The sequence below is a fragment of the Saccopteryx bilineata genome, chromosome 5, assembly GCF_036850765.1.
Source record: "Saccopteryx bilineata isolate mSacBil1 chromosome 5, mSacBil1_pri_phased_curated, whole genome shotgun sequence".
In the NCBI taxonomy this organism is placed as follows: domain Eukaryota; kingdom Metazoa; phylum Chordata; class Mammalia; order Chiroptera; family Emballonuridae; genus Saccopteryx; species Saccopteryx bilineata.
In genome coordinates this window covers 123,650,842-123,671,796 of record NC_089494.1, presented here as the reverse complement: position 1 = coordinate 123,671,796, position 20,955 = coordinate 123,650,842, and the positions used below count along the sequence as shown (strand labels likewise).

The following is a 20,955-nucleotide window of genomic DNA, read 5'->3' as shown; positions in this document are numbered from 1 at the left end:
ATCGGCATTTGAAGCGCTTGCATTTGTGTACTTGTCGAGTACAATCGCCTTTGATGCTCCAGCAGTAGTCTGCTCATCACTAACAGCTCCAAGATTTTCGAGAAACTTAGCAAGGTGACCATTCAGGAAGTGAATCTTAACACTCATGTTACATCCAATGTCATAGAAAGCCAACAGCATCCTTTGAACCAGAAGTTTACAGTTTTCTGCTTTTCTGTTGCCAAGGAAGTTCTTTGTAACTGCCACAAGACTGCCATGCTGCTTTCTCCTCCTTATTCACCTTCCTGGCGAATTCTTTGTCACGTATGAGGGTTCGAATCTGAGGTCCATACACCTGCTTTTATCTTCTCAAAAGACAAGGCAGGAAAAGCAGAAATAATGTTAAAAGCATTCACTTTCTCTATTTAAAGCCTGAACAAACTGCTTCATTTAAGCCAAGTTTGATGTGAAGTGGGGGAAAAATGATCCTGTCTCGATTAACTACAGGTTCATTCACAATATTTTGCATCCCTACTTCCACAGCTTCACATTTCGGCCACTCCTTCTGTGTCCAGTGTTTCTTCCGAGCTCGGCTGTCCCACAAACACAGACAGCAAGGATACTTCGTGAAACCTCTCTGTTTTCCTAACAGGAAATTTACCATTTTAAGATCCACACAAATGATCCAGTTATGCTCTTCATACTTCAGAAAGTCGAGGACAATTTTTATGTCATTCTTACTAAGTCATTCGGGTTGGCTAAACTGCTGAGGGGTTAATGACTGCTTGGCATCAGAAGAAGTCCCTTCAGATTCTACAACCATTTCCTCATGCATCTTATCAAATTACACTTGATCACCATGTTCACTTTCTTCGTCCATAGAAGAAATAAAACCATTGAAAACTGGAACCAGGAGTGTCTCATAGTATGGGATAGGTTCGTATTGCTGAAGGAATATTAGGATATGCGATCATATGCCGCTTTTCCTTGCTGATGCCCTTTGTATGGATCAGACAGAAATAACAGTCACTGCTGTGGTCCTTAGGTTCATGCCAAACCATGGGAATACTAAAAGGCATTCCTTTGCGTTTTCCTTTTGTCCAGTCACGAAGCATTTCCTCACAATTATGACACACAATATGAGGAGCCCGATTCTTGTCTTGATCGCCAAGGGGAACTTGAAAATAGGCAATATATGCACATGTCACAAATAAAAAATATTGCGTCTTTGATGTTAAAGTGTGTAACAGCCACATACATAACAGAAGGTGTTAGGACCATTCTTACATTTATGCCTACTTGAAGAAGCCATGATTCAATCTTAAAACAAAATAAGAGGGTGTTTTTATCAGATAATAATTTTTTCCATCTAAAAACAACTACAATTTATGTAAAAGTGATGTTTATAAAACATTAATTGCCTTGTGGTTATGTTCAATCCAAGAGTCCTTGCCCTTTAACTCCAATTTAAAAACCAATGCATGCCATTAACTGTAACAAAAAGAAATTAAAATTTCATAAAAACTAGAGCATGTACCAAAAAATAGATTTCAGATTTGGAATCAGCGATGCAGAGATGTATAGAAAGAGTTCTAAAACCTCATGCAACAGAAAATGAAAAAAAATTGTTCCCCAGTGTAATAGAGATGGGCCTTTAAAAGGCAATTAGGGCCTGACCTGTGGTGGCGCAGTGGATAAAACGTCGACCTGGAATGCTGAGGTCGCCGGTTCAAAACCCTAGGCTTGCCTGGTCAAGGCACATATGGGAGTTGATGCTTCCAGCTCCTCCCCCTGTTCTCTCTCTCTCTCTCTCTCTCTCTCTCCCCCCTCTAGTAAAAATGAATAAATAAAATCCAAAAAAGTAAAAAAAAGATAAATGATTGGTTGGAGATGTGAGAAAAGATAAAAAAAATAAAAATAAAAATAAAAAAATAAAAGGCAATTAGGGTTAGATGAGATCATGGGAGCCCTGTGCTGGGATTAGTGTCCTGATTAAGAGGCACCAGGGACAGCTTGCTTGCTTATTCCCTCTCTCTTACATGCAAAGACACAGGGAGAAGGTGGCAGTCTGCAAGCCAGGAAAAGAAGTCTCGCCAGACACCCAGCCTGCAGAACTGTGAGAACATATATTTGTGCTGTTTAAGTCAATTTATGGTACTTGGTTACGGAAGCCTGAACTCCTAATAAAATGATTCCTCTCAAATGCCTCTCCTTTATTTAACAGACCACCATTGCTCTAGGTCCTGAGGACGGACTGGGGGATAAACAAAGCCCTTGCCCTTGGGAAGCTGTTGTGATTCTGGGAGACAGCTGTATTTCAGGGCTATGTGCTATGAAGAAACAGAAAGCAGAGTAAAGGAACTAGGCATAACCGGAGGAGAAATTTAACTGGAGTAAGCCACAAACATTTGGGAAACGGAGTCCCAGGCAGAGAAAACCGAAGCATAACAGGAACAGAAGCATGTTCAGCACAAAGCTATGAATAGCAAAAGAATTTAGGCTGTGAGTCTGTTACTGACATAAAATATAACAAAATTTGAAGCTTAGTAAAATCTGAAACTTTGCATAAGATGCAGATTCTAGAAATCAATGAAAGTCATGCTGATGCCAAAGCCATTGGAAACGAGGCACTTGTAGATATAAAAAGCCATTTCAGTCTGACCAAGCAGTCGCATAGTGTTGGCCTGGGATGCAGAGGACCCAGGTTTGAAACTCCAAGGTCGCCGGCTTGTGCATGGGATCATAGACATGATGACCCCATGGTCACTGGCTTGAGCTCAAAATCGTAGACTTGAGCAAGGGGTCAGTGGCTCGGCTGTACCTCCTGGTCATGGCACATATGAGAAAACAATCAATGAACAGCTAAGGTGTCGCAACAAAGAATTGATGCTTCTCATTTTCTCCCTTCCTATCTGTCTGTCCCTCTGTCCTTTTCTGTCACTAAAAAAAAGGGGGGGGGGGGGAAGAAAGCCATTTCAGAGCGAATACCTGGATATCATAAAGGCCCTTATAAAAACTGGGAGCTATTAAATCTTTTTTTATCCAAAAAACTCCCTTCTGATTGTTTTCTTTTACTATTTCACACTCCATAGCCTTTTTATCAGGGAGCCTTTTCTAGCACATCTTGTGAGGATGTGGATGGCCAACCCTTAATCACTTACTAGGAACACTGGGGTGAGCTGTTTTGGAAAGGCATGAGAGGGAAGAATGAAGCAGTAGAGGAAAGAATGCTTAGCAGCATGGGCACTATGGGACCTTCCAAGATTCCAAGGTCAGAAACTGCTGATTCTTATTGTGATCCCTTGTCTGTTAAACGCTTACGGTACCACCTGTCTCACAATTCACTATGTCAATGAAATGAGACTATGTAGTACACAGTCAATACTTAATAACCATCATCATTGATTATTCTGAGTCTCACTTGAAATTTCACTAATTCTTATTTTTCCTCCATACTTTCTTTTTCTTCCTCCTTATTTTTTGTATTCCATTTTTTAGCCCAAGCAAGTTGACCTACTTTAAACAGCCAGATTATTTTTCAGTTTCATTTGATTTTGTTAGGATCTTTAGGCAATTTCACAAAAACAATCTATTAAATAATTGCTTTATTCTTAATCTAGATACCTGTCTCTCATTCCATCATTCTAATCAAGAGAGCCTGGAGATCTCTAATCAGATCCAGGACACTTTTAGTGTAGAGACCCTCCCATTGCTTTAAAACTACCAAAAAATAGCAAGAAAAAAAAAAATATATATATATATTTCTAAATTGTAAAGATAAAAAAGAACCACATAAAGGTTAAACCATAATTTTTTAAGTCTAAATGCAAAACATGGAAAGGGTAGAGCAACAAGAAAAAAGAAAAGAGAGCCTGTGGAAGGGAAGAGGAAACAGACCCACAGTTTCTGCCCCACCTTTCTTCTCTGCGTCCTCGGAAACGAGGGTCCTCAGCATCCCGGGGGAACCGTTCATCTCCAGGTCTGCGGCCTTCCCAGGCCCCTGGAGGGCCCCGGGCTGAGCCCCGGCCATCCCCCTCACTGAATTCCCTGTGGTCAGGAGGAAACGGAGGTCCGGGACCCCCTCGTCTCCACTTTTCTTCTTGTGGTAAAGGTCCTCCTCGCCCCTCAAATTCACGCAATCGGTGGCCAAAGCGCTTGTCAGGATGGAAGTCATCTGGTCTGCCGAAGTCATCAGGAAAGTCGGGGTGAGGGCCGCGCCTATCAGGGGGGCCCCTGCAGTCCTGGCCGCCCCGGAAAGAGCCCCTGTCTGGACCGTGCTCGGGGCCACTGCTCTGCTCATGCCTCCTCTCGGACATGGGACCCATGTGGTGGTTTGGAGGGCCCCGTGAGTCACCTATAGGAAACAAAGCTGCTTTACCACATCTTCCAGGAATCCTGCCAACACAGGTCTGACTTTTCAGCATCATGTTTCAGAATGCATTCTTTTATTTAGAATGTTTTTCCTCCTTTGTTCTCAGCATACTTAGGAGACAAATATCCCTAAGGCATCACATAATGGTACAGATTTCAACCTCATCACTTGCTAGCTAATGAACTGGACCTAGGGCAAATTACTAATCTGAAATGAAGTTACCAACACCCACCTTCTAGTAGTGATGAATCTAGAAGACATTAGCAAGCCTCACAGGAGTAAGACTGAGCTTCCCTCCCCCGCCCCCATGCTTCAGTGACTTCTCTGTTTGCTCATTTGCTCCATATCCAAGAGACAAGAGAAAACTCATGCTGCAGGCCAAGAAGCCACACAGCAGTCACCTCTGCACTCACCTCCCAGGGCACGGGGCTAACACCATCCATGATGACACTCCTTTAACCCCTAGTTCATTTAACTTGAGTTGTTAACTCACACTTTGAGTCTAACAAAACCTTCTGTAAGACAAATGAAGCACAGGCTTCCCTTATGACAGCTTGGAGAACAAACAGCCTCTCTGTGCTTCACTTTCCAGGTTTATAGGAACATCTGCCCTGCCCTTTCTATGAACAGTATCTTGCAAACAGTTTAGTTTGGAAAACTAAACATTTTTTTACATATTTGAGCATATGTCATATATTAAAAGTAGTAAATAAAAATGGAAAGAGACCAATTTATTAAATTTGTGATGGTTAACTTAGATCATCTCCTAAGTTTGACAGGACCTCTTTACCTGGCTACTGAATTAATACAGCCATAATAAATGAATACTTATTTTCTGTTAACATACAAACTAAATCAAACAGCAAAGGGACACTCCTGCCTTGAAAACAAGTAGGTTCTTAACTGAAACTCCTCCCCCTGCCCAGTTCATGCCCTTACTCTTTGCCCTGGAACAGAGATAAACGGAACTGTTTCCCAATATCACACTCCGCCTGCTCATCACCCTGCCAATGTCCATACTCCTCTTTCCTGTTCATTTCTCGTAGCCATTTCAGTCCCTCCTCACTATTCAAACATGTATAAAAAAACTTGGAAATCTCTGTAGAAAAATACACCATTGAAGTATTCTCTATTCTTTCCTCCATAAAACCTGTCCTCTCCATGGTCAAGAAAGCACCTTCTGAGTTGTTCCTATGTTCAGTTTGCAAATACCCTACATATGTATCCTTATAGTAGCAAGGACTCCTCACTCCTCCAATATTCCTGCAACTAATGGCTTCTCTCTGACATCCTGTTGCTTGAACCTGGTATAACCTTGGACACAGCAGACCTTTGACCTGAGGAAGCTGAACGTATTCCATTTGGACTTACCTAGGAATATTAATCCTCCCATTACCTTTATCTGTTTAGAAGTACCCTGCTTATCCAAGGAAAGAAACCCACCACTACAAATTAGAAGGGATGTGGCCACCGGTGATGGGGCGGCAGCGCTGGTTAATCCAGTGGGAGATGGCAGGGCCCCTTTCTTGGCTCTCCCGTCTCCCTTTGGTCCCTGGGAGGAAAAAGAGAGAAGGAAGAAAGAAAGAGAAAAAGAGAAGACGAGAGAGAGAGAAAGAGAAAAGGGGAAGAACATGGAGAGGGAAACAGGTAGAGACAAGACACAGGGCAGGGACAGGAAGAGAGGCAGGCTCTCAGTTTGCTGATGGCTGTACCTTATGGATAAAAGACTCTTCTTTCTTAGGGTCCCCAAATTCCAAAGACTGGTTCTTGATGCTTGCTTTCATTTTTCCCTCTTGGCACAACCTCTGATTCCTTCATCCCTTCCTTTATCTCTACCTCCAATACCTCACATACACCAGAGACCAAGCTTTTTACATCCCAAGTCCTAGAGCTGTAAATGCTGACAAGGACTTTCCTTACTCTGATAAAATGGAGCAAGAACCCTAACATGTACCACAGGGTGCTGTGGGCTTAACCAATTAAAATTTTAAAAAGTGCAACATTTTGAAAAGCAATCTCCACAGTACTCATGGCTCTCTGGTCTGTGCCCTTTCACTGAAGTCAACTCCCTTTTTAACTTCCCTCCACCCACATTCCCTCAAAGTACTAATCCCCTAATTCCCCAAAAGCTATGGCACTCTACTCCTATTCTAATGTTTCCTGCTGGTGGATGCGAGTTTAACCCTTTAGAGAGCAGGGAACTCTGGCTCCCAGCGCACACCCTTTCAACTCCTAAGATTAACTCTTAATTTCCAAATAACCTCACATCTAACTGAATGCTGACAATTCTCATCTCTGTGCTTTCCACAGCACCAACACCCTGAGGCAGGACACACCAGTGCACTGCTCTCTTACTGCCAATGTAACCAGCTCAGTAATTCACTATTTGGCACAGTTTGTGGGAGAAGGAGTGGTGTTTAAAAAAACCATTAAGCCTGACCTGTGCTGGCGCAGTGGATAAAGCCTCGACCTGGAAATGCTGAGGTTGCCGGTTCAAATCCCTGGGCTTGCCTGGTCAAGGCACATATGGGAGTTGATGCTTCCAGCTCCTCCCCGCCCCCCCCCCCCCGTCTCTTCTCTCTCTCCTCTCTCTCTCTCTCTCTCCCCCTCTCCTCTCTAAAATGAATTTAAAAAAAAATTTTTTAAACCATTAACATCACTGAATTCTTTATCCTATCACAATACTGACAATGGGTAAGCTCAGCTCACCGCTGCCGAAGGGCGCTAAAGGATGCGTGTGCACTGGGTGTGCACAGGCGTCCCTTCACTCCTGACAGATGGGCACGGCTGCCTCTCCAGGCAGCCTCATCAGCAGCTTCTGGTAGTGAGGAGCTTATACCCTCAGGGCAGCATTTTGGCTTACTAATACAATCTATGAATGAAAGCAACTTAAGACAAAGCTATTCCCTGAAGTGGCTGTGCTATTATTTTCCTACAGGTTCAAATGACCATTCTATCAATTACTTACCAATAAAACTATTAATTCTAAGAGTTACCCAAAGGTGGTAAAACACAATCTCTTATTTAGCCAAGCAGATATTTACCTTTGTTAGGGCCGGGTCCTTGTCCAGAATTAAGAGGGGGGATGCGACCTGGTGCTCCCTGCTGCCCTAGGCCTGGTATCAGGGGTGGGGGGCCTGTGTTCTGTCCTTCCTGAAAGATGTTTTCAAAGCGGGGGTGTGAAATCATAGGCATGTGCTTTATGAATAGCAAATTTTATTAGAATGTGATCAGATAAAAACGTCAACTGCCCCAAAGCCTCCAGCAGTAAGTGTATAGCTAGTGACATTATAGCAAACCTGCCCTTACATTGGGAGAAAGGAGATACTTCTCCTACCATACGAAAAGAAAACACATATATTTTAAACCTGCTGATACATTTTTATTTAAAACTAGATCTCCACTTATGCTAAGCAAGAACCTCAATGGAAAGTCAGAAATTATATTGTAATGACAACACTACGCACAGAGAAACTCCTAGAAAGGAAAGACGTAGCCATCTGCCAGGACAGGTAAGCTCTACTCTGGAATCCCCAACTCCTGTGCAGCTATAGAAAATCATCCCTCCTTGCAAGATGTCAGGGCTGGGTTGAAAAGGGTGGTGTGGGAGGACAGGAAAGGGCCGAGCTGCTGCTGAATGTGCTGTTGATGCGAGCTTTCTCCTTTTTCCTCCCTCTATCTCTACCTTCCAGACCCCCTGTCCTCAGCACCCTACTACTGTTTATTCCCAGCTCAGTCACCAGGGATCTCTTTGAGCTGTTCTGTCTGATACAAACCTGCTGTTCTATGCTCTCCATCGCCTTCTTCTGGCGCCCACGCCTATCCCTAGACCTTATAGTCTGTACTTTTTACCCAGCATATCTGAATTATGATTCCCCGCTCTACCCAGTGACCTTGGATCATGTATGCTGACAAACAAACACATATCTAGTCATTCCCACACATAAAAATGCATTTAGTGACTAGACCTATGATGAGAATAGCAGTTAAAAACCATCAATAGCAAAATTGTTTTCACATTCCAAACTAGGTAACATGAAAGAGCAGCCTCAACAGGAGGAGCACATGACAGTTACAAACACACCACCAGTCATTTCTATACTCGTTTTCTACCTGTTTTACCTGAGGACAACATCTTTCATGCTGTTCATTTAATGCCTGAAAATAATTCCAGTAAACTACACCAATTAAATAATTCACCTGTCAAAGTGAAGAAAGTCAGATTTAAGTATATAACAAATATAAGCAAAGATTTTCACCAGGCAACTTTTGAGATTTGAAATACCCTGTTTCAAACCTTCATATTCATTCTACCAATATTTCTGCATGTCAATTAAATCTTTATAAACAAATGCTTTTCTTATATAAAATCGTTTACTACATGATAGAATAAAAGCTCTCACTAAATAGTCTCAGCAATGCAGCCCTGTCCTTTTAAATCTGACATGTTTGTTATTTCAGTCATAAGATAAAAGCTGAAGGTCATATGTCTTTATCCTCCAAAATGAAAACTGTTAATTCACTACCATAGGTTCAGAAGTAAATTATTAACACACATGAATACACTTTGTATTAATAAAATATGTAACACTTTAAGTTTTAGGGCAATTCAGGATGGTAAACCTAGGTTTATTAAACTCATCCTAAATTTTGAAAAGTGCTTAATGAATTCTGGAAATAAACTCAAATGTCATCAGATTCTTCACTGCTATGGACACACTTAAGTTCTGGAAGATCTACTGGAGTACCACATGATCTACTTATTTAGCTAGTCACTTTAATTCAGTGAATCCCATGGTCACCCTCATCTTACAGATATTCAGAGGTGTTAGCAGAGTGCGTTTCCCATTGTCAGCATCTGCAGTCTGGCCTCTTCCCAGCGAGTGGAGTGCCAGTGAGCATGGCTCACTCATACACCCCTCCCCTCAGCCATGCTGCTAGACCAGGGGTCAGGAACCTATGGCTCGCGAGTCAGATGTGGCTCTTTTGATGGCTGCATCTGGCTCTCAGACAAATCTTTAATAAAAAAATGTTAAAAATATAAAATATTGTCACGTGTTATAATCCATTAATTTTCTACCACTCATGTTCATGGTTGCGGTGGCTGGAGCCAATCACAGCTATCCTCCGGGACAACACCAGATTTTTATTAGATAATGCTTAACCATACATGGGTCATTGTATGGCTCTCACGGAATTACATTTTAAAATATGTGGTATTCATGGCTCTCTCAGCCAAAAAGGTTCCTGACTCCTGTGCTAGACTAAATTCACAAGAACATTAACACCACAGAGTCAACACATGCTCAGGCGGGCCTTCTGATTCCCCCAAGCAGCCTGAGCACACCTCACACCACCTCTCTAGCACAAGTTCAGGGAACAGATAACAAAATTCAGATGATAAAAACAGAACTGTCAAAAAAAGGGCCAAGAAAATTTCTATAGAAATACTCCCTCTTATAATAAATATTTTTATAAGCTGAAAACAACTTGAAAAGAATTTTATCCAAAGAGTCACTATTTGAGAAGCATTATTATGTGCTGAGAGATGTCTAAAAGCACACACTGAAGGGAAGACAGTGAGGTCATGGTCTATAGTGCACTTGTGAGGTCAAACATACCAGACTATCTTAAAAAGTGGAGCCGGCAGGCAAGTAACAGGAGGCTCTGCTGGCAGGCCCAAGAAACACCAGGAGGGCCCAGCAGGCTCAGAGGCACCCAGGCTCCCTCCCCAGGCCACAACTCTTTTAGAGTCCTGAACAATTATGAACTGTATTCAACTGAAAGTTAATCTTTTCTGGAAGAACACCTATTAAAAACCTAGGTTGAGAAGTAAAGATTGATAATGCGCTGTAGTTAATTATTGTCCTCTGCTTCCTCAGCTGTGACACTACTCACAGGACAGGGCCACCACATGAGAGACATTCTCGGAAGTGCCATCTCAATGCAGAGCACACCTTCCCAACGTGTAATATGTACAAGATGGAAATAAGCAATACCTGACTGAAGGGGGCGCGGGGCCCATCACCTAGCAGAGCTGTCTTCTGCTGCTGGAATGGTATTTGCCCTTGAGATGGATGTGGCCCTCTTGCTGGGTTCTGCTGTCCCTGAGGACCAGGGGGCCCTTGCATGCCACCCTGGGGTGGAGGTCCCAAAGAGCCTTGGGGCGGCCCCTGCTGACCTTGTGAGCCTGGAGGCCCTCGCAATTCCTGGGGAGGGCCCAGCATTGACCCTTGAGGTGGAGGCCCCTGCATGCCTCGCATCTCCTGAGGACCTCTCATTTCCTGAGGGCCATGTCCCAGTAGTCCACTTGGAGGGTGAGGTCTCATCTCTTGAGGTGGGTGGCCCATCATCATGCCTTGGGGAGTAGGACCCTGATTCTCTCGAGGGCCTGGAGGACCCTGCATTCCTCTTGGATTTAATCCCATGAGAGGTCCCTGAGACACAGGACCTTGGATCCCCTGAGACCCTGGCCCACCTTGTATCCCATGAGAATGAGGAGGTCCTTGTATTCCTCTGGGACCAGGTGGCCCCTGCATACCTTGAGTACCAGGAGGTCCCTGAGGGCCCATGTGACCCTGGGGACCAGGTGGGCCTTGGGGGCCTATATGTCCTTGTGGGCCAGGTAGACCCTGAGGACCCATATGACCTTGAGGACCAGAATTACCCTGTGGTCCAGGTGGCCCTTGAAGTCCCAAAGGGCCATGAGGTCCAGGATGCCTTTGTATTCCTTGAGGTCCATGCATGTCCTGAGGCCTCGGCAACCCTTGGGATGGGCCCTGGGGCCCTTGTGGTCCCATAAATCCTTGTGGCCCTCCACCTCCCTGATGCAATGGAGGACCCTGTGGTCCCATTTGTCCCTGGGGTCCAGGGGGTCTATACTGTCCCTGTGGACCTGGAGGCCCCATTTGAGCCATGTTCATTGGCATCTGCTGAGATGAATGGGGCTGTTGAAAACCTTGAGGAATCTGAGACATTGGACCTTGTCCTGGAAAGGCCTGGGGTCCAAGGAGAGGGGTACCCGATGAAGGAGGAGGCTGAATTTGCTCAGCTTGTTTCTGTGCAAGTCTTTCAATTTTAAGTTGCTGAAAAGAAAGAAAAAGCATAATGAATAATCAGCCAGATCCCTAGAAGATAATATTTTTGTCACTTATATCATTGGGGAAACCTGAAAATAAACATGAGACATCAACCTCTTAACACCCCAAAAATAACTAAAGTCTGAATTACATTCAGATATTCAGAAAGCACTCCAGCTTCCAGCCTCACTCTAGAGTCTAGAGTCTAGACTACCCTTCTGTAGGGGAGGAGAACAGTTGTCAGGATTATTTATACCTATATTGACCAGAAAAAGCCCAATAATTTACTGGTGTTCCATCATTCTTGGTAGCTGTCAAAGGCAAAAAATTAACAATAAACCACCTGCTTTAGGGCTGATAGAAAAAGAAAAATTATTTTATTTGTGGATAAATAAGTGAATTCAAATTTAAACTCCACTAGCTTTATTTTTCCTATTAAAAATGTATGTTAATTTAGGTCTACTGACAGCTTGACTGACCTGGTTAAAAACTAGCTCCCTAACGCAGCATTAGAACATTCTGAACCCCTAAGGGGCTTCACATACCTCTAGAAGTTGTGGGTTAGTATACTGTAATGTGGCCATTTCTTGCTCAATTTCTGCTTGTGTTTTTTTCTTCTCTTCCAATTTAATGTCCTCTTTTCTATCATTCAGTGCCTCGTTTGGGGCAGGAATTGGAACTTTATTCTGCATCCAAGCCTTGGAAAAGAAGAAAATATTGAAATATACCCTAAGTGTGTAAATTATAATAACATAATGAAAAAACCATTGTAAAATGTCATTGGCTCATTCCCAACTTAATAAATACAAGCTGGCTCACCTGGTATACTGTCTTTATTTCTAATGCTAATTCTTAGTGACAGGAATGGAATTTGGCAAGCTTATTACTAGGCAGAAATTACTAAATAAAAGATGTCATTTATCGCCTGACCAGGCAGTGGTGCAGTGGATAGAGCGTCAGACTGGGATGGGGAAGACCCAGGTTCAAGACCCAGGTTCAAGACCCCTGAGGTCGCCAGCTTGAGTGCGGGCTCATCTAGTTTCAGCAAAAAAGCTCACCAGCTTGAGCGCAAGGTCGCTGGCTTGAGCAAGGGGCTACTCAGTCTGCTGAAGGCCCATGATCAAGGCACATATGAGAAAGCCATCAATGAGCAACTAAGGTGTTGCAACGCGCAACAAAAAACTAATGACTGATGCTTCTCATCTCTCCGTTCCTATCTGTCTGTCCCTGTCTATCCCTCTCTCTGACTCTCTCTCTGTCTCTGTAAAGGAAAAAAAAAAGATGTAAGATCCTGCATGTTATTAAGAATGTGAAGTTTGCCTGACTGTGGTGGCGCAGTGGATAAAGCGTCGACCTGGAAATGCTGAGGTCACCGGTTCAAAACCCTGGGCTTGCCTGGTCAAGGCACATATGGGAGTTGATGCTTCCAGCTCCTCCCCCGTCTCTCTCTCCTCTCTCTCTGTCTCTCTCTCTCTCTTTCCCCCTCTCTCTCCTCTCTAAAATGAATAAATAAAATAAAAATTAAAAAAAAAAAAAAAAAAAAGAATGTGAAGTTTGCCTGCCCCTTCAAAAGGGCCAAATCAAACAGAAATCAGATGACACAGAAGAGAGTTAATGCACTGTCTCCTCTCCCATGCCTCTCTTTTCTCTTTCCTCTGACAGCACGGATGACAATAACTAGGTGAGAATAAAGGATCTAGAGAATATTCATGACAAATTCAGCACTAATTGCAAAGCAGTAGATAGGAACTATGTCTAAAAATGCCTGATATATGTGAAAAATGCTCCCAAAGAGTTGTTAGTACAGAAATATCTTCAACAGATGAGATAAGCCAGAGAAACCTATTCCTGAACTTCAGTTAGACTCTGCGATGCAGGGATGAGCTGGGGCCACTGACCTGCTGGAACTGAGCGGGAATAGGTTTTGCATAAGGAACTTTCTTCTGAGGCACCTTCTTCTGATCCTTCTGCATCACTTCCTCCATTCCCCAGTCTAAACCTGGAATCGTCATTTCAATTTCATTTGATTCATCCTTCCCTGTAATCATAAAGATAAGTTAGATTAGTCAAGTAAATAAAAGGAAGTGGCCATTTCATCATGAACACATTTTTGGAAGAATAAATTTTTACTGTTATATGGTTATATTACGTATATCAATATTTCTCAACATAAAGCATTTTAGCTTTTTCAAAATAATTTAGTATCATGAAGATAAAAAAAAATCTATAGAAATTTTATAAAAATAAAATTTATAGGTACAACTTCTCTTACCCATCTGCTCTTGTTCCATAGCTAATTTAAGTTGTTCCGGTATTCCCATGCCTGGAATTACTGCCAGGCTATTTGGTTCAAGATCATCTATAAATAGGAATACATTTACTGTCAATAGAGATTTTACAAATGTAGTGGCCCAATAAAATTAACACTTTTATAAAAATGAAACCTATTTCAGTGACTTACAAATCAATAAACTATAAAGCTAAAATTCATTTTGTAAAATCTTCTCAATGCCTAACACTTTTATAACAGAATAGCCAATTTCAAAGAAGAATAAATGTACAAGAGCCTCACCATAATCTACTCCATCTTCAGACATTCCTGGTAATAGGTTTAGATTATAGCGATCTCGCATTTTGTCACCTGGTCGGTTGCGGGTCCAAAATTTGCTACAAAATAAAAGTAATTGGATGGAGAGGAGCATGATTTCGGGGTATTTCTGGGCACTTAACAGTACTAAACAGTCCCCTGGTAAACATAACAATTTTACAATGCTTTTCTTCCAAAAATATAAAATGTCGATTATTTTTCAAATTAGATAACAAAACAAAATGTGAATCACAAGCTAATATTCAGTACCCTATCTCCTTGAAATATATGTATCAGCACAAAAACAGCACAAAAACCAGCACAAAAACATTCCTAATTAGATGGAATACAAAGTAATACATCAGCCCACCAATAAAAACGCATCTGCTTACTTCCTGCTGCACCATGAGTGCAGACCCTCCGTATTTCACATGAAGCTTACCTAGTATGGTCATTGGAGCCTGAGCAGAGAATATGCCCAAGAGGGTGCCACGCCAGGCTCCAGATCATCCCTTCGTGGGCCATCTCCATCCCACCTACTTCCTTCTCTACCCTGCAACAGCACCAGGGAAAGAAATTTTTTCACAAAAGTTACCCAAAAAAAGAAGATATTTTATTTTAGTGTAAGACAAGCTAGCACAAAGCCTGTTACTCTGAACCTGTCAATTCGATGTTTCAGCGGAATCCATTTGTCATCAGTAATGTATTTATTCATTCAAAGGGCATTTCAAGGGGTTTATAGGGGGAAAAGCTTCAAGAATGATATTGCCACCTGACCAGGCAGTAGTGCAGTGGATAGAACATTGGCCTGGGACACTGCGGACCCAGGTTCAAAACCCTAAGGTCCAGCTCACCCAGCCTGAGTGTGAGGGATCACAGACATGATGACCTCATGGTTGCTTGAGCCCAAAGCTTGTTGGATTGAAAGGCAAGGTCTCTGGCTTAAGCAAAGGGTCACAGGCTTGGCTGGAGCCCATTAGTCAAGGCACATATGAGAATCAATCAATGAACAACTAAAACGACATAACTACGGGTTGTTGTTTCTCATCTTGCTCTCTCCCTTCCTGTTTGTCCCATTCTCTCGCAAAATAAAAAAAGAAAAAGAAAAATTATGCCACCAATAAGAAATAAGAAAATATGTTTTATTTGCCCTTAATGACTGCCACATCCAAAATTAAAGGTGATAAGTTCTCAATTCTAAGCCAGTTTCCAGAATTGAAACCACAAAAAAGTCTCTGACACAGGACACATAAAACACTCAGAAAAAAAAAAATACACACACTTTCAGGTGCTCTCTCCATAAAATACAGTGGTACCTTGAGATACAAATTTAATTCGTTCTGTAACTGAACTCGTAAGTCAGTCAACTCGTATATCAAACTGCCAGTACTGGACCCATGCGCCAACACGCCAACTAGCAGCAGCTTCCCGAATCACAATTCGTATCTCGGAATTTCGCTCAGATCTCGAACAAAAATACAGACCAAGTCATAGCTCATATCTTTTTTTTTTTTTTTTTTTTTTTACAGAGACAGAGAGTCAGAGTGAGGGATAGACAGGGACAGACAGACAGGAATGGAGAGATGAGAAGCATCAGTCATTAGTTTTTCGTTGCACATTGTGACACCTTAGTTGTTCATTGATTGCTTTCTCATATGTGCCTTGACCATGGGCCTTCAGCGGACCGAGTAACCCCTTGCTTGAGCCAGCGACCTTGGATCCAAGCTGGTGAATTTTTGCTCAAACCAGATGAACCCACGTTCAAGCTGGCGACCTTGGGATCTCGAACCTGGGTCTTCCGCATCCCAGTCTGACGCTCTATCCACTGCGCCACCGCCTGGTCAGGCCATAGCTCATATCTTTAAAAAAAAAATTGTACGTTGGTCTGTTCATATCTCAAGATACCACTGTATACAAATTCTTTACATGGTAAGTAATACATACCCAACATGCCAGAATAACAAAGAACCATCAGACCCTCCACTTGCAAAAAGCCCTTCGTGAACAGGATGCCAAGCCACAGCTGCAAAGCAAAAACACAGGGAAAGACAAAATTATTAGGAGCTCAGAATGCTTCAGACAATAGAATGAGAAGTATACCTGATAGTCACTGACCTGTGGCTTCTTTCTTATGACCCCGGAAGACTTGAAGCTCTTCTTTCAGATTTCGGATATCAAAAAGTTTACAAAGATGGTCACGTGATGCTGTCAGTAACCAATTGCCATTAAGATTTAATTTTACTTCCATCACTGTGTTTTTATGGGCATGACTAGAAATGAGTGCCAAGAAAATAATGTAAGTACTCAAAGAAAGTCTAAATCCACATAATGGTCATTTCTGTTGAAAAGAACATGGGTCAAGATGGCAAGAATTCTGGCCTACAAGTGATAAAGCATGACGCAGAAACATTACAGTACCACAGGTAAAATACATTTGAAATAAAAGCCTATTATCTAAACACTGCTCCTTTAACCAGTTAAAATAGCAGCAGAGCTTCAACTAGATGTAAAAGTATATCTTTAAAGCAGGGTAAGCATTTGAACATTTAAATTACAATAAAGCTCGTTTAAATTTTTAAATTCAATGAATCTCCCCTCACTAACACAAAGCATAAAAAGAGCCTGGGATTGTTGGAGACTTAATTTGATCTCAAGACACTGCAAGAAGCCAAGGCTGCACAATGCACATCTCCTAGAAGCACTGTTGCCAAGGCATTCCAAGTTGACTGCGGCCACTAAAGATATGCAACATGGCAGCCCAGCTCCCAGCAGCCTACTCTGCATATGGCTCACTCCCAATAAGAAGGACCAGGAGGCAGTTGCTTGGTCAGAAAAAAAAAAGGTAACAATATATTCCGATCACTGTGAATGTTCACAGATAATTCAAAGGAAAAATTTTATTATGTAGCTATATCATAAGCAAGCACCTTAGATAAAAAAAAATAAGAACTGATTCAAAACTGAAAGGAAAAGTTCTCTACAAATAGATGTAGTGAGATGGAGAAAGCTGGGCAGCTATATGTCTAGTAAGGAGCATACACATCAAATCCATACAGTGCCAAAATGTATTATTATGAGGAGAAACAGTAAGCTAGAATAGTAATAACTACCTCCTTCTCAATCTCCCCCTCACCTCCACCCCCAAGGTACCCAAATTAAAATTAGACATATGTGGCAGAAAAAAAAAAAAATCAAGCCTTATTACATTAGGAATTCCAAGATAAATCATATTTACGTAACAAGAAAGCTATAGATACAAATCCATCTGTTGCCTATACTACTTTTTCAAAAGTACATGAGAGAAAACTAAAAGTCAAATGCAGGCAACTTTATTCCCCTTTGTTTAGGGACCAAAGTCGGGCTCCTATAACTTACAGTGTTGCAAGACTCTGCCCAGTCTTGGGATCCCAGAACTTGATTGGCTGCTGACTGTCTTTACTTCCTGAAACTACTAATCCCTTTGTTGGGTGCCAGTCTACACACTTCACGTCAGCACCGTGCCCTGTTGGAAACAAGTTCACATGAAAACCACATCAGTCATGTGTGTTTAAAGCAAGACTCCATTCTAATTTGAACCAAAGTAGAGAAACCTATTCAATGTTTTTAATTTTTGTTTTTTGTTGTTGTTTTTTTACAGAGACAGAGAGAGTCAGAGTGAGGGATAGACAGGGACAGACAGACAGGAACGGAGAGATGAGAAGCATCAATCATTAGTTTTCGTTGCGCATTGCGACACCTTAATTGTTCACTGATTGCTTTCTCATATGTGCTTTGACCGGGGGCTTTCAGCAGACTGAGTAACCCCTTGCTTGAGCCAGCGACCTTGGGTCCAAGCTGGTGAATTTTTGCTCAAACCAGATGAGCCCACGCTCAAGCTGGTGACCTCGGAGTCTCGAATCTGGGTCTTCCACATCCCAGTCCGACGCTCTATCCACTGCGCCACCACCTGGTCAGGCTATTCAATGTTTTGATCCAAGTGTTCAGTTATCTTAAATTTTTGAAGACTCCTTGGTCTTTGTGTCTGGGAGCATTGTGGATATGTAACAACCTTTTTTTTAGAACAAGACACACAGGAACCCGTCCTCTTCTCCCAGAACTAAGCTCTTCTTGCTGACTTGCTGGTACGTTAGTCAAGGCTTTTGGAGCTATACCTCTCAAGTCATAGTATTTAAAGCTTTTTCAACTTTTGATGTTGTTCCTGTATTATACTACTTATTAGGCACAATTTATGTCATTCATTTGTTTTCCCACTTTGTCTTAAGTGGCCCTTAAGACAAAAGCACTAAATTCAGATTCATATAATACTACCACTTCTAGCTGTGACAACAGAAAAAGTGTTTCCTCAAGTACAGAATGAGAAAAACAATACCTGCTTCACTCAAACACATGTCAGATGAGATGATAATAAAAGATACCCTTCTGAGTAATTACTAAATGTTAAGCAATGCATTGAACACTTAGGAGCATCACCTACTGAAATACTAACAAAATCCCAAGGAAAGTATAATAAATTATATTTATTTACAAGTGAAAAAAAGAGAAGAAATGGAAGGGTTCAATAACATGTCCTAGATTCCAGAGCTAGCCCACAGGACAAGAGCTGAGACCTGAACCTGGTTTACAGGATCCCAAGACACTGCTTCCAACCACTGTGCTACAAAACGAGGTCCCATCACAAATGTAAGAGATAAACTGCTACTAAAAATAAAAAAGTGAAAATCAGAATCTATAAAAGTGAACTGAAATCTTTGAAAAACTGGGTGCTGCCTGACCAGGTGGTGGTGCAGTGGATAGAGCATCGGACTAGGATGTAGAGGACCCAGGTTTGAAACCCTGAGGTCGCCAGCTTGAATGCGGTCTCATCCAGATTGAGCACAGAATTGCTGGCTTGAGTGTAGGATCATAGACATGACCCCATAGTCACTAGCTTGAGCCCGAAGGTCACTGGCTTGAGCCCAAGGTTGCTGGCTTGAGCTGGGTGTCACTCGCTCTGCTGGAGCCCCACCCCCACCTCCGCAAGGAACATACGAGAAAGCAATCAATGAACAACTAAAGTGCTGTAACTATGAATTGATGCTTCTCATCTCTCTCCCTTCCTGTCTGTCTGACCCTGTCTGTCCAACCCCTCACTAAAAAAAAAAAAGAAAATCAAAAAAACTGGGTGCTGTATGAGTTCCAAGAACATTTTATACTGCAGAGTGCACTACGTGGCAGGTGCAGAAGGAGGCACAGAGCACCTGCAGCAGCTCATTCTCTAACATGGGTCACACCCAGCTTCTAGGTGGGAAGGAGGAAGAATACAGAAGAATGAAAAACAGAAAGTAGAGAAGAAAAGAGACAGTTCTAGAGGCAATGGAAAGTGATTTTCTACTAATTCAGAAGGGAAGTAATTCATATCTCAAACAGGCATGGGCTAAGGACAATACCCCATATGGCAAGCATCCTATAGGGCAGTGGTCCCCAACCTTTTTTGGGCCATGGACTGGTTTAATGTCAGAAAATATTTCCACAGACCGGCCTTTAGGGTGGGACGGATAAATGTATCACGTGACTGAGACAAGCGTCAAGAGTGAGTCTTAGACAGATCTAACAGAGGGAATCTGGTCATTTTTTTAAAAATAAAACATCGTTCAGACTTAAAAATATAAATAAAATGGAAATAATGTAAGTTATTTATTCTTTCTCTGCGGATAAGTACCAAATGGCCCACGGACCAGTACAGATCTGCGGCCTGGTGGTTGGGAACCACTGATCTAGGGGATACCAACTATCTGGAGAACAGTTTAGTAATGTGTATCAAAAGCATGAAAAAAGTACATATCCTACAACCCTACAATGGCGCAGTGGATAGAGAGTTGACCCCGTATCTCAGACTTTATCATAAGAAAATAATGGATGTCCAAAAACACTTGTCAGGCCTGATCAGGCAGTGGCGCAGTGGATAGAGCATCGGAGAAGGATGCCGAGTACCCAGGTTCTAGACCCTGAAGTCGCCAGTTTGAGCATGGGCTTATCTGATTTGAGGAAAACCTCACCAGCTTGGACCCTAGGTCGCTGGCTCAAGCAAGGAGTTACTCGGTCTGCTGAAGGCCCACAGTCAGGGCACATATAAGAGAGCAATCAATGAACAACTAAGGTGTCGCAACAAAAAACTGATGATTGATGCTTCTCATCTCTCTCCATTCCTGTCTGTCTGTCCCCACCTATCCCTCTGACTCTCTCTCTGTCCCTGTAAAAAAAAACAAAAAAACACTTGTCAGGATGATACAGCTTATTTTTAAAATGCCCTCGAGCCTGACCTGTGGTGGTGCAGTGGATGAAGCATTGACCTGGAACGCTAAGGTCGCCAGTTTGAAACCCTGGGCTTGCCTGGTCAAGACACATATGGGAGTTGATGCTTCCTGTTCCTCCCTCCTTCTTTCTCTCTCTACTCTCTCTAAAATGAATAAAATCTTTTTTAAAAAATGCCCTTGAACAGACAACAAATACATATATTACAAAATAAATCTTTATGGCATATGTGCTCAATGGAATATGATGCACCTATTATAAATGACAGCATTATTTAATGGTATTAAAACGTTCACGATACTGTTTATTTTTAAGACAAAACAAGAAACACTAGTGTGCAGCATCACTTCAGAAGGCAAGTTAGTGACATGAGTGACTGACACAAGTAAGTTGTCTAGATAACAAATTGTCAACAGAAATAGTATTAAGCTGAGTAGTGAAATTAAAATTCTATTTACCTGTTTTCTGTTTTTACATTTTCTATGACAAACACATATTATTTTACAATGGGGATTTGAAGGTGAGAAAGGAAAAAAGTGGTCTGGTTGTTCCTTTAACTTTTTTATTTAACCCTTTGAGTAGTGCGTTTTTTTCATGCTCACTGACCCCCATGAGTTTTTTTGCAAAAAATGAAATTAGTTCCAGTT

At 42.1% G+C, this 20,955-nt stretch overlaps 1 protein-coding gene across 2 annotated transcripts in view; it reads right to left on the bottom strand.

Moving 5' to 3' along the window:
* The window catches only part of WDR33 (WD repeat domain 33), a 130,512-nt gene that overhangs the window by 9,652 nt on the left and 99,905 nt on the right, over positions 1-20,955 (bottom strand). For both annotated transcript variants that reach the window (XM_066232991.1, XM_066232993.1), the window contains exons 8-18: positions 17,393-17,519; positions 16,133-16,287; positions 15,962-16,040; positions 14,460-14,570; positions 14,003-14,097; positions 13,703-13,789; positions 13,329-13,468; positions 11,976-12,128; positions 10,351-11,436; positions 7,396-7,504; positions 3,895-4,333 (exon numbers count right to left, since the gene is read on the bottom strand). In XM_066232991.1, the coding sequence (XP_066089088.1) occupies positions 3,895-4,333; positions 7,396-7,504; positions 10,351-11,436; positions 11,976-12,128; positions 13,329-13,468; positions 13,703-13,789; positions 14,003-14,097; positions 14,460-14,570; positions 15,962-16,040; positions 16,133-16,287; positions 17,393-17,519 (2,581 nt within the window). The remainder of the gene's footprint in view (positions 1-3,894; positions 4,334-7,395; positions 7,505-10,350; positions 11,437-11,975; positions 12,129-13,328; positions 13,469-13,702; positions 13,790-14,002; positions 14,098-14,459; positions 14,571-15,961; positions 16,041-16,132; positions 16,288-17,392; positions 17,520-20,955) is intronic.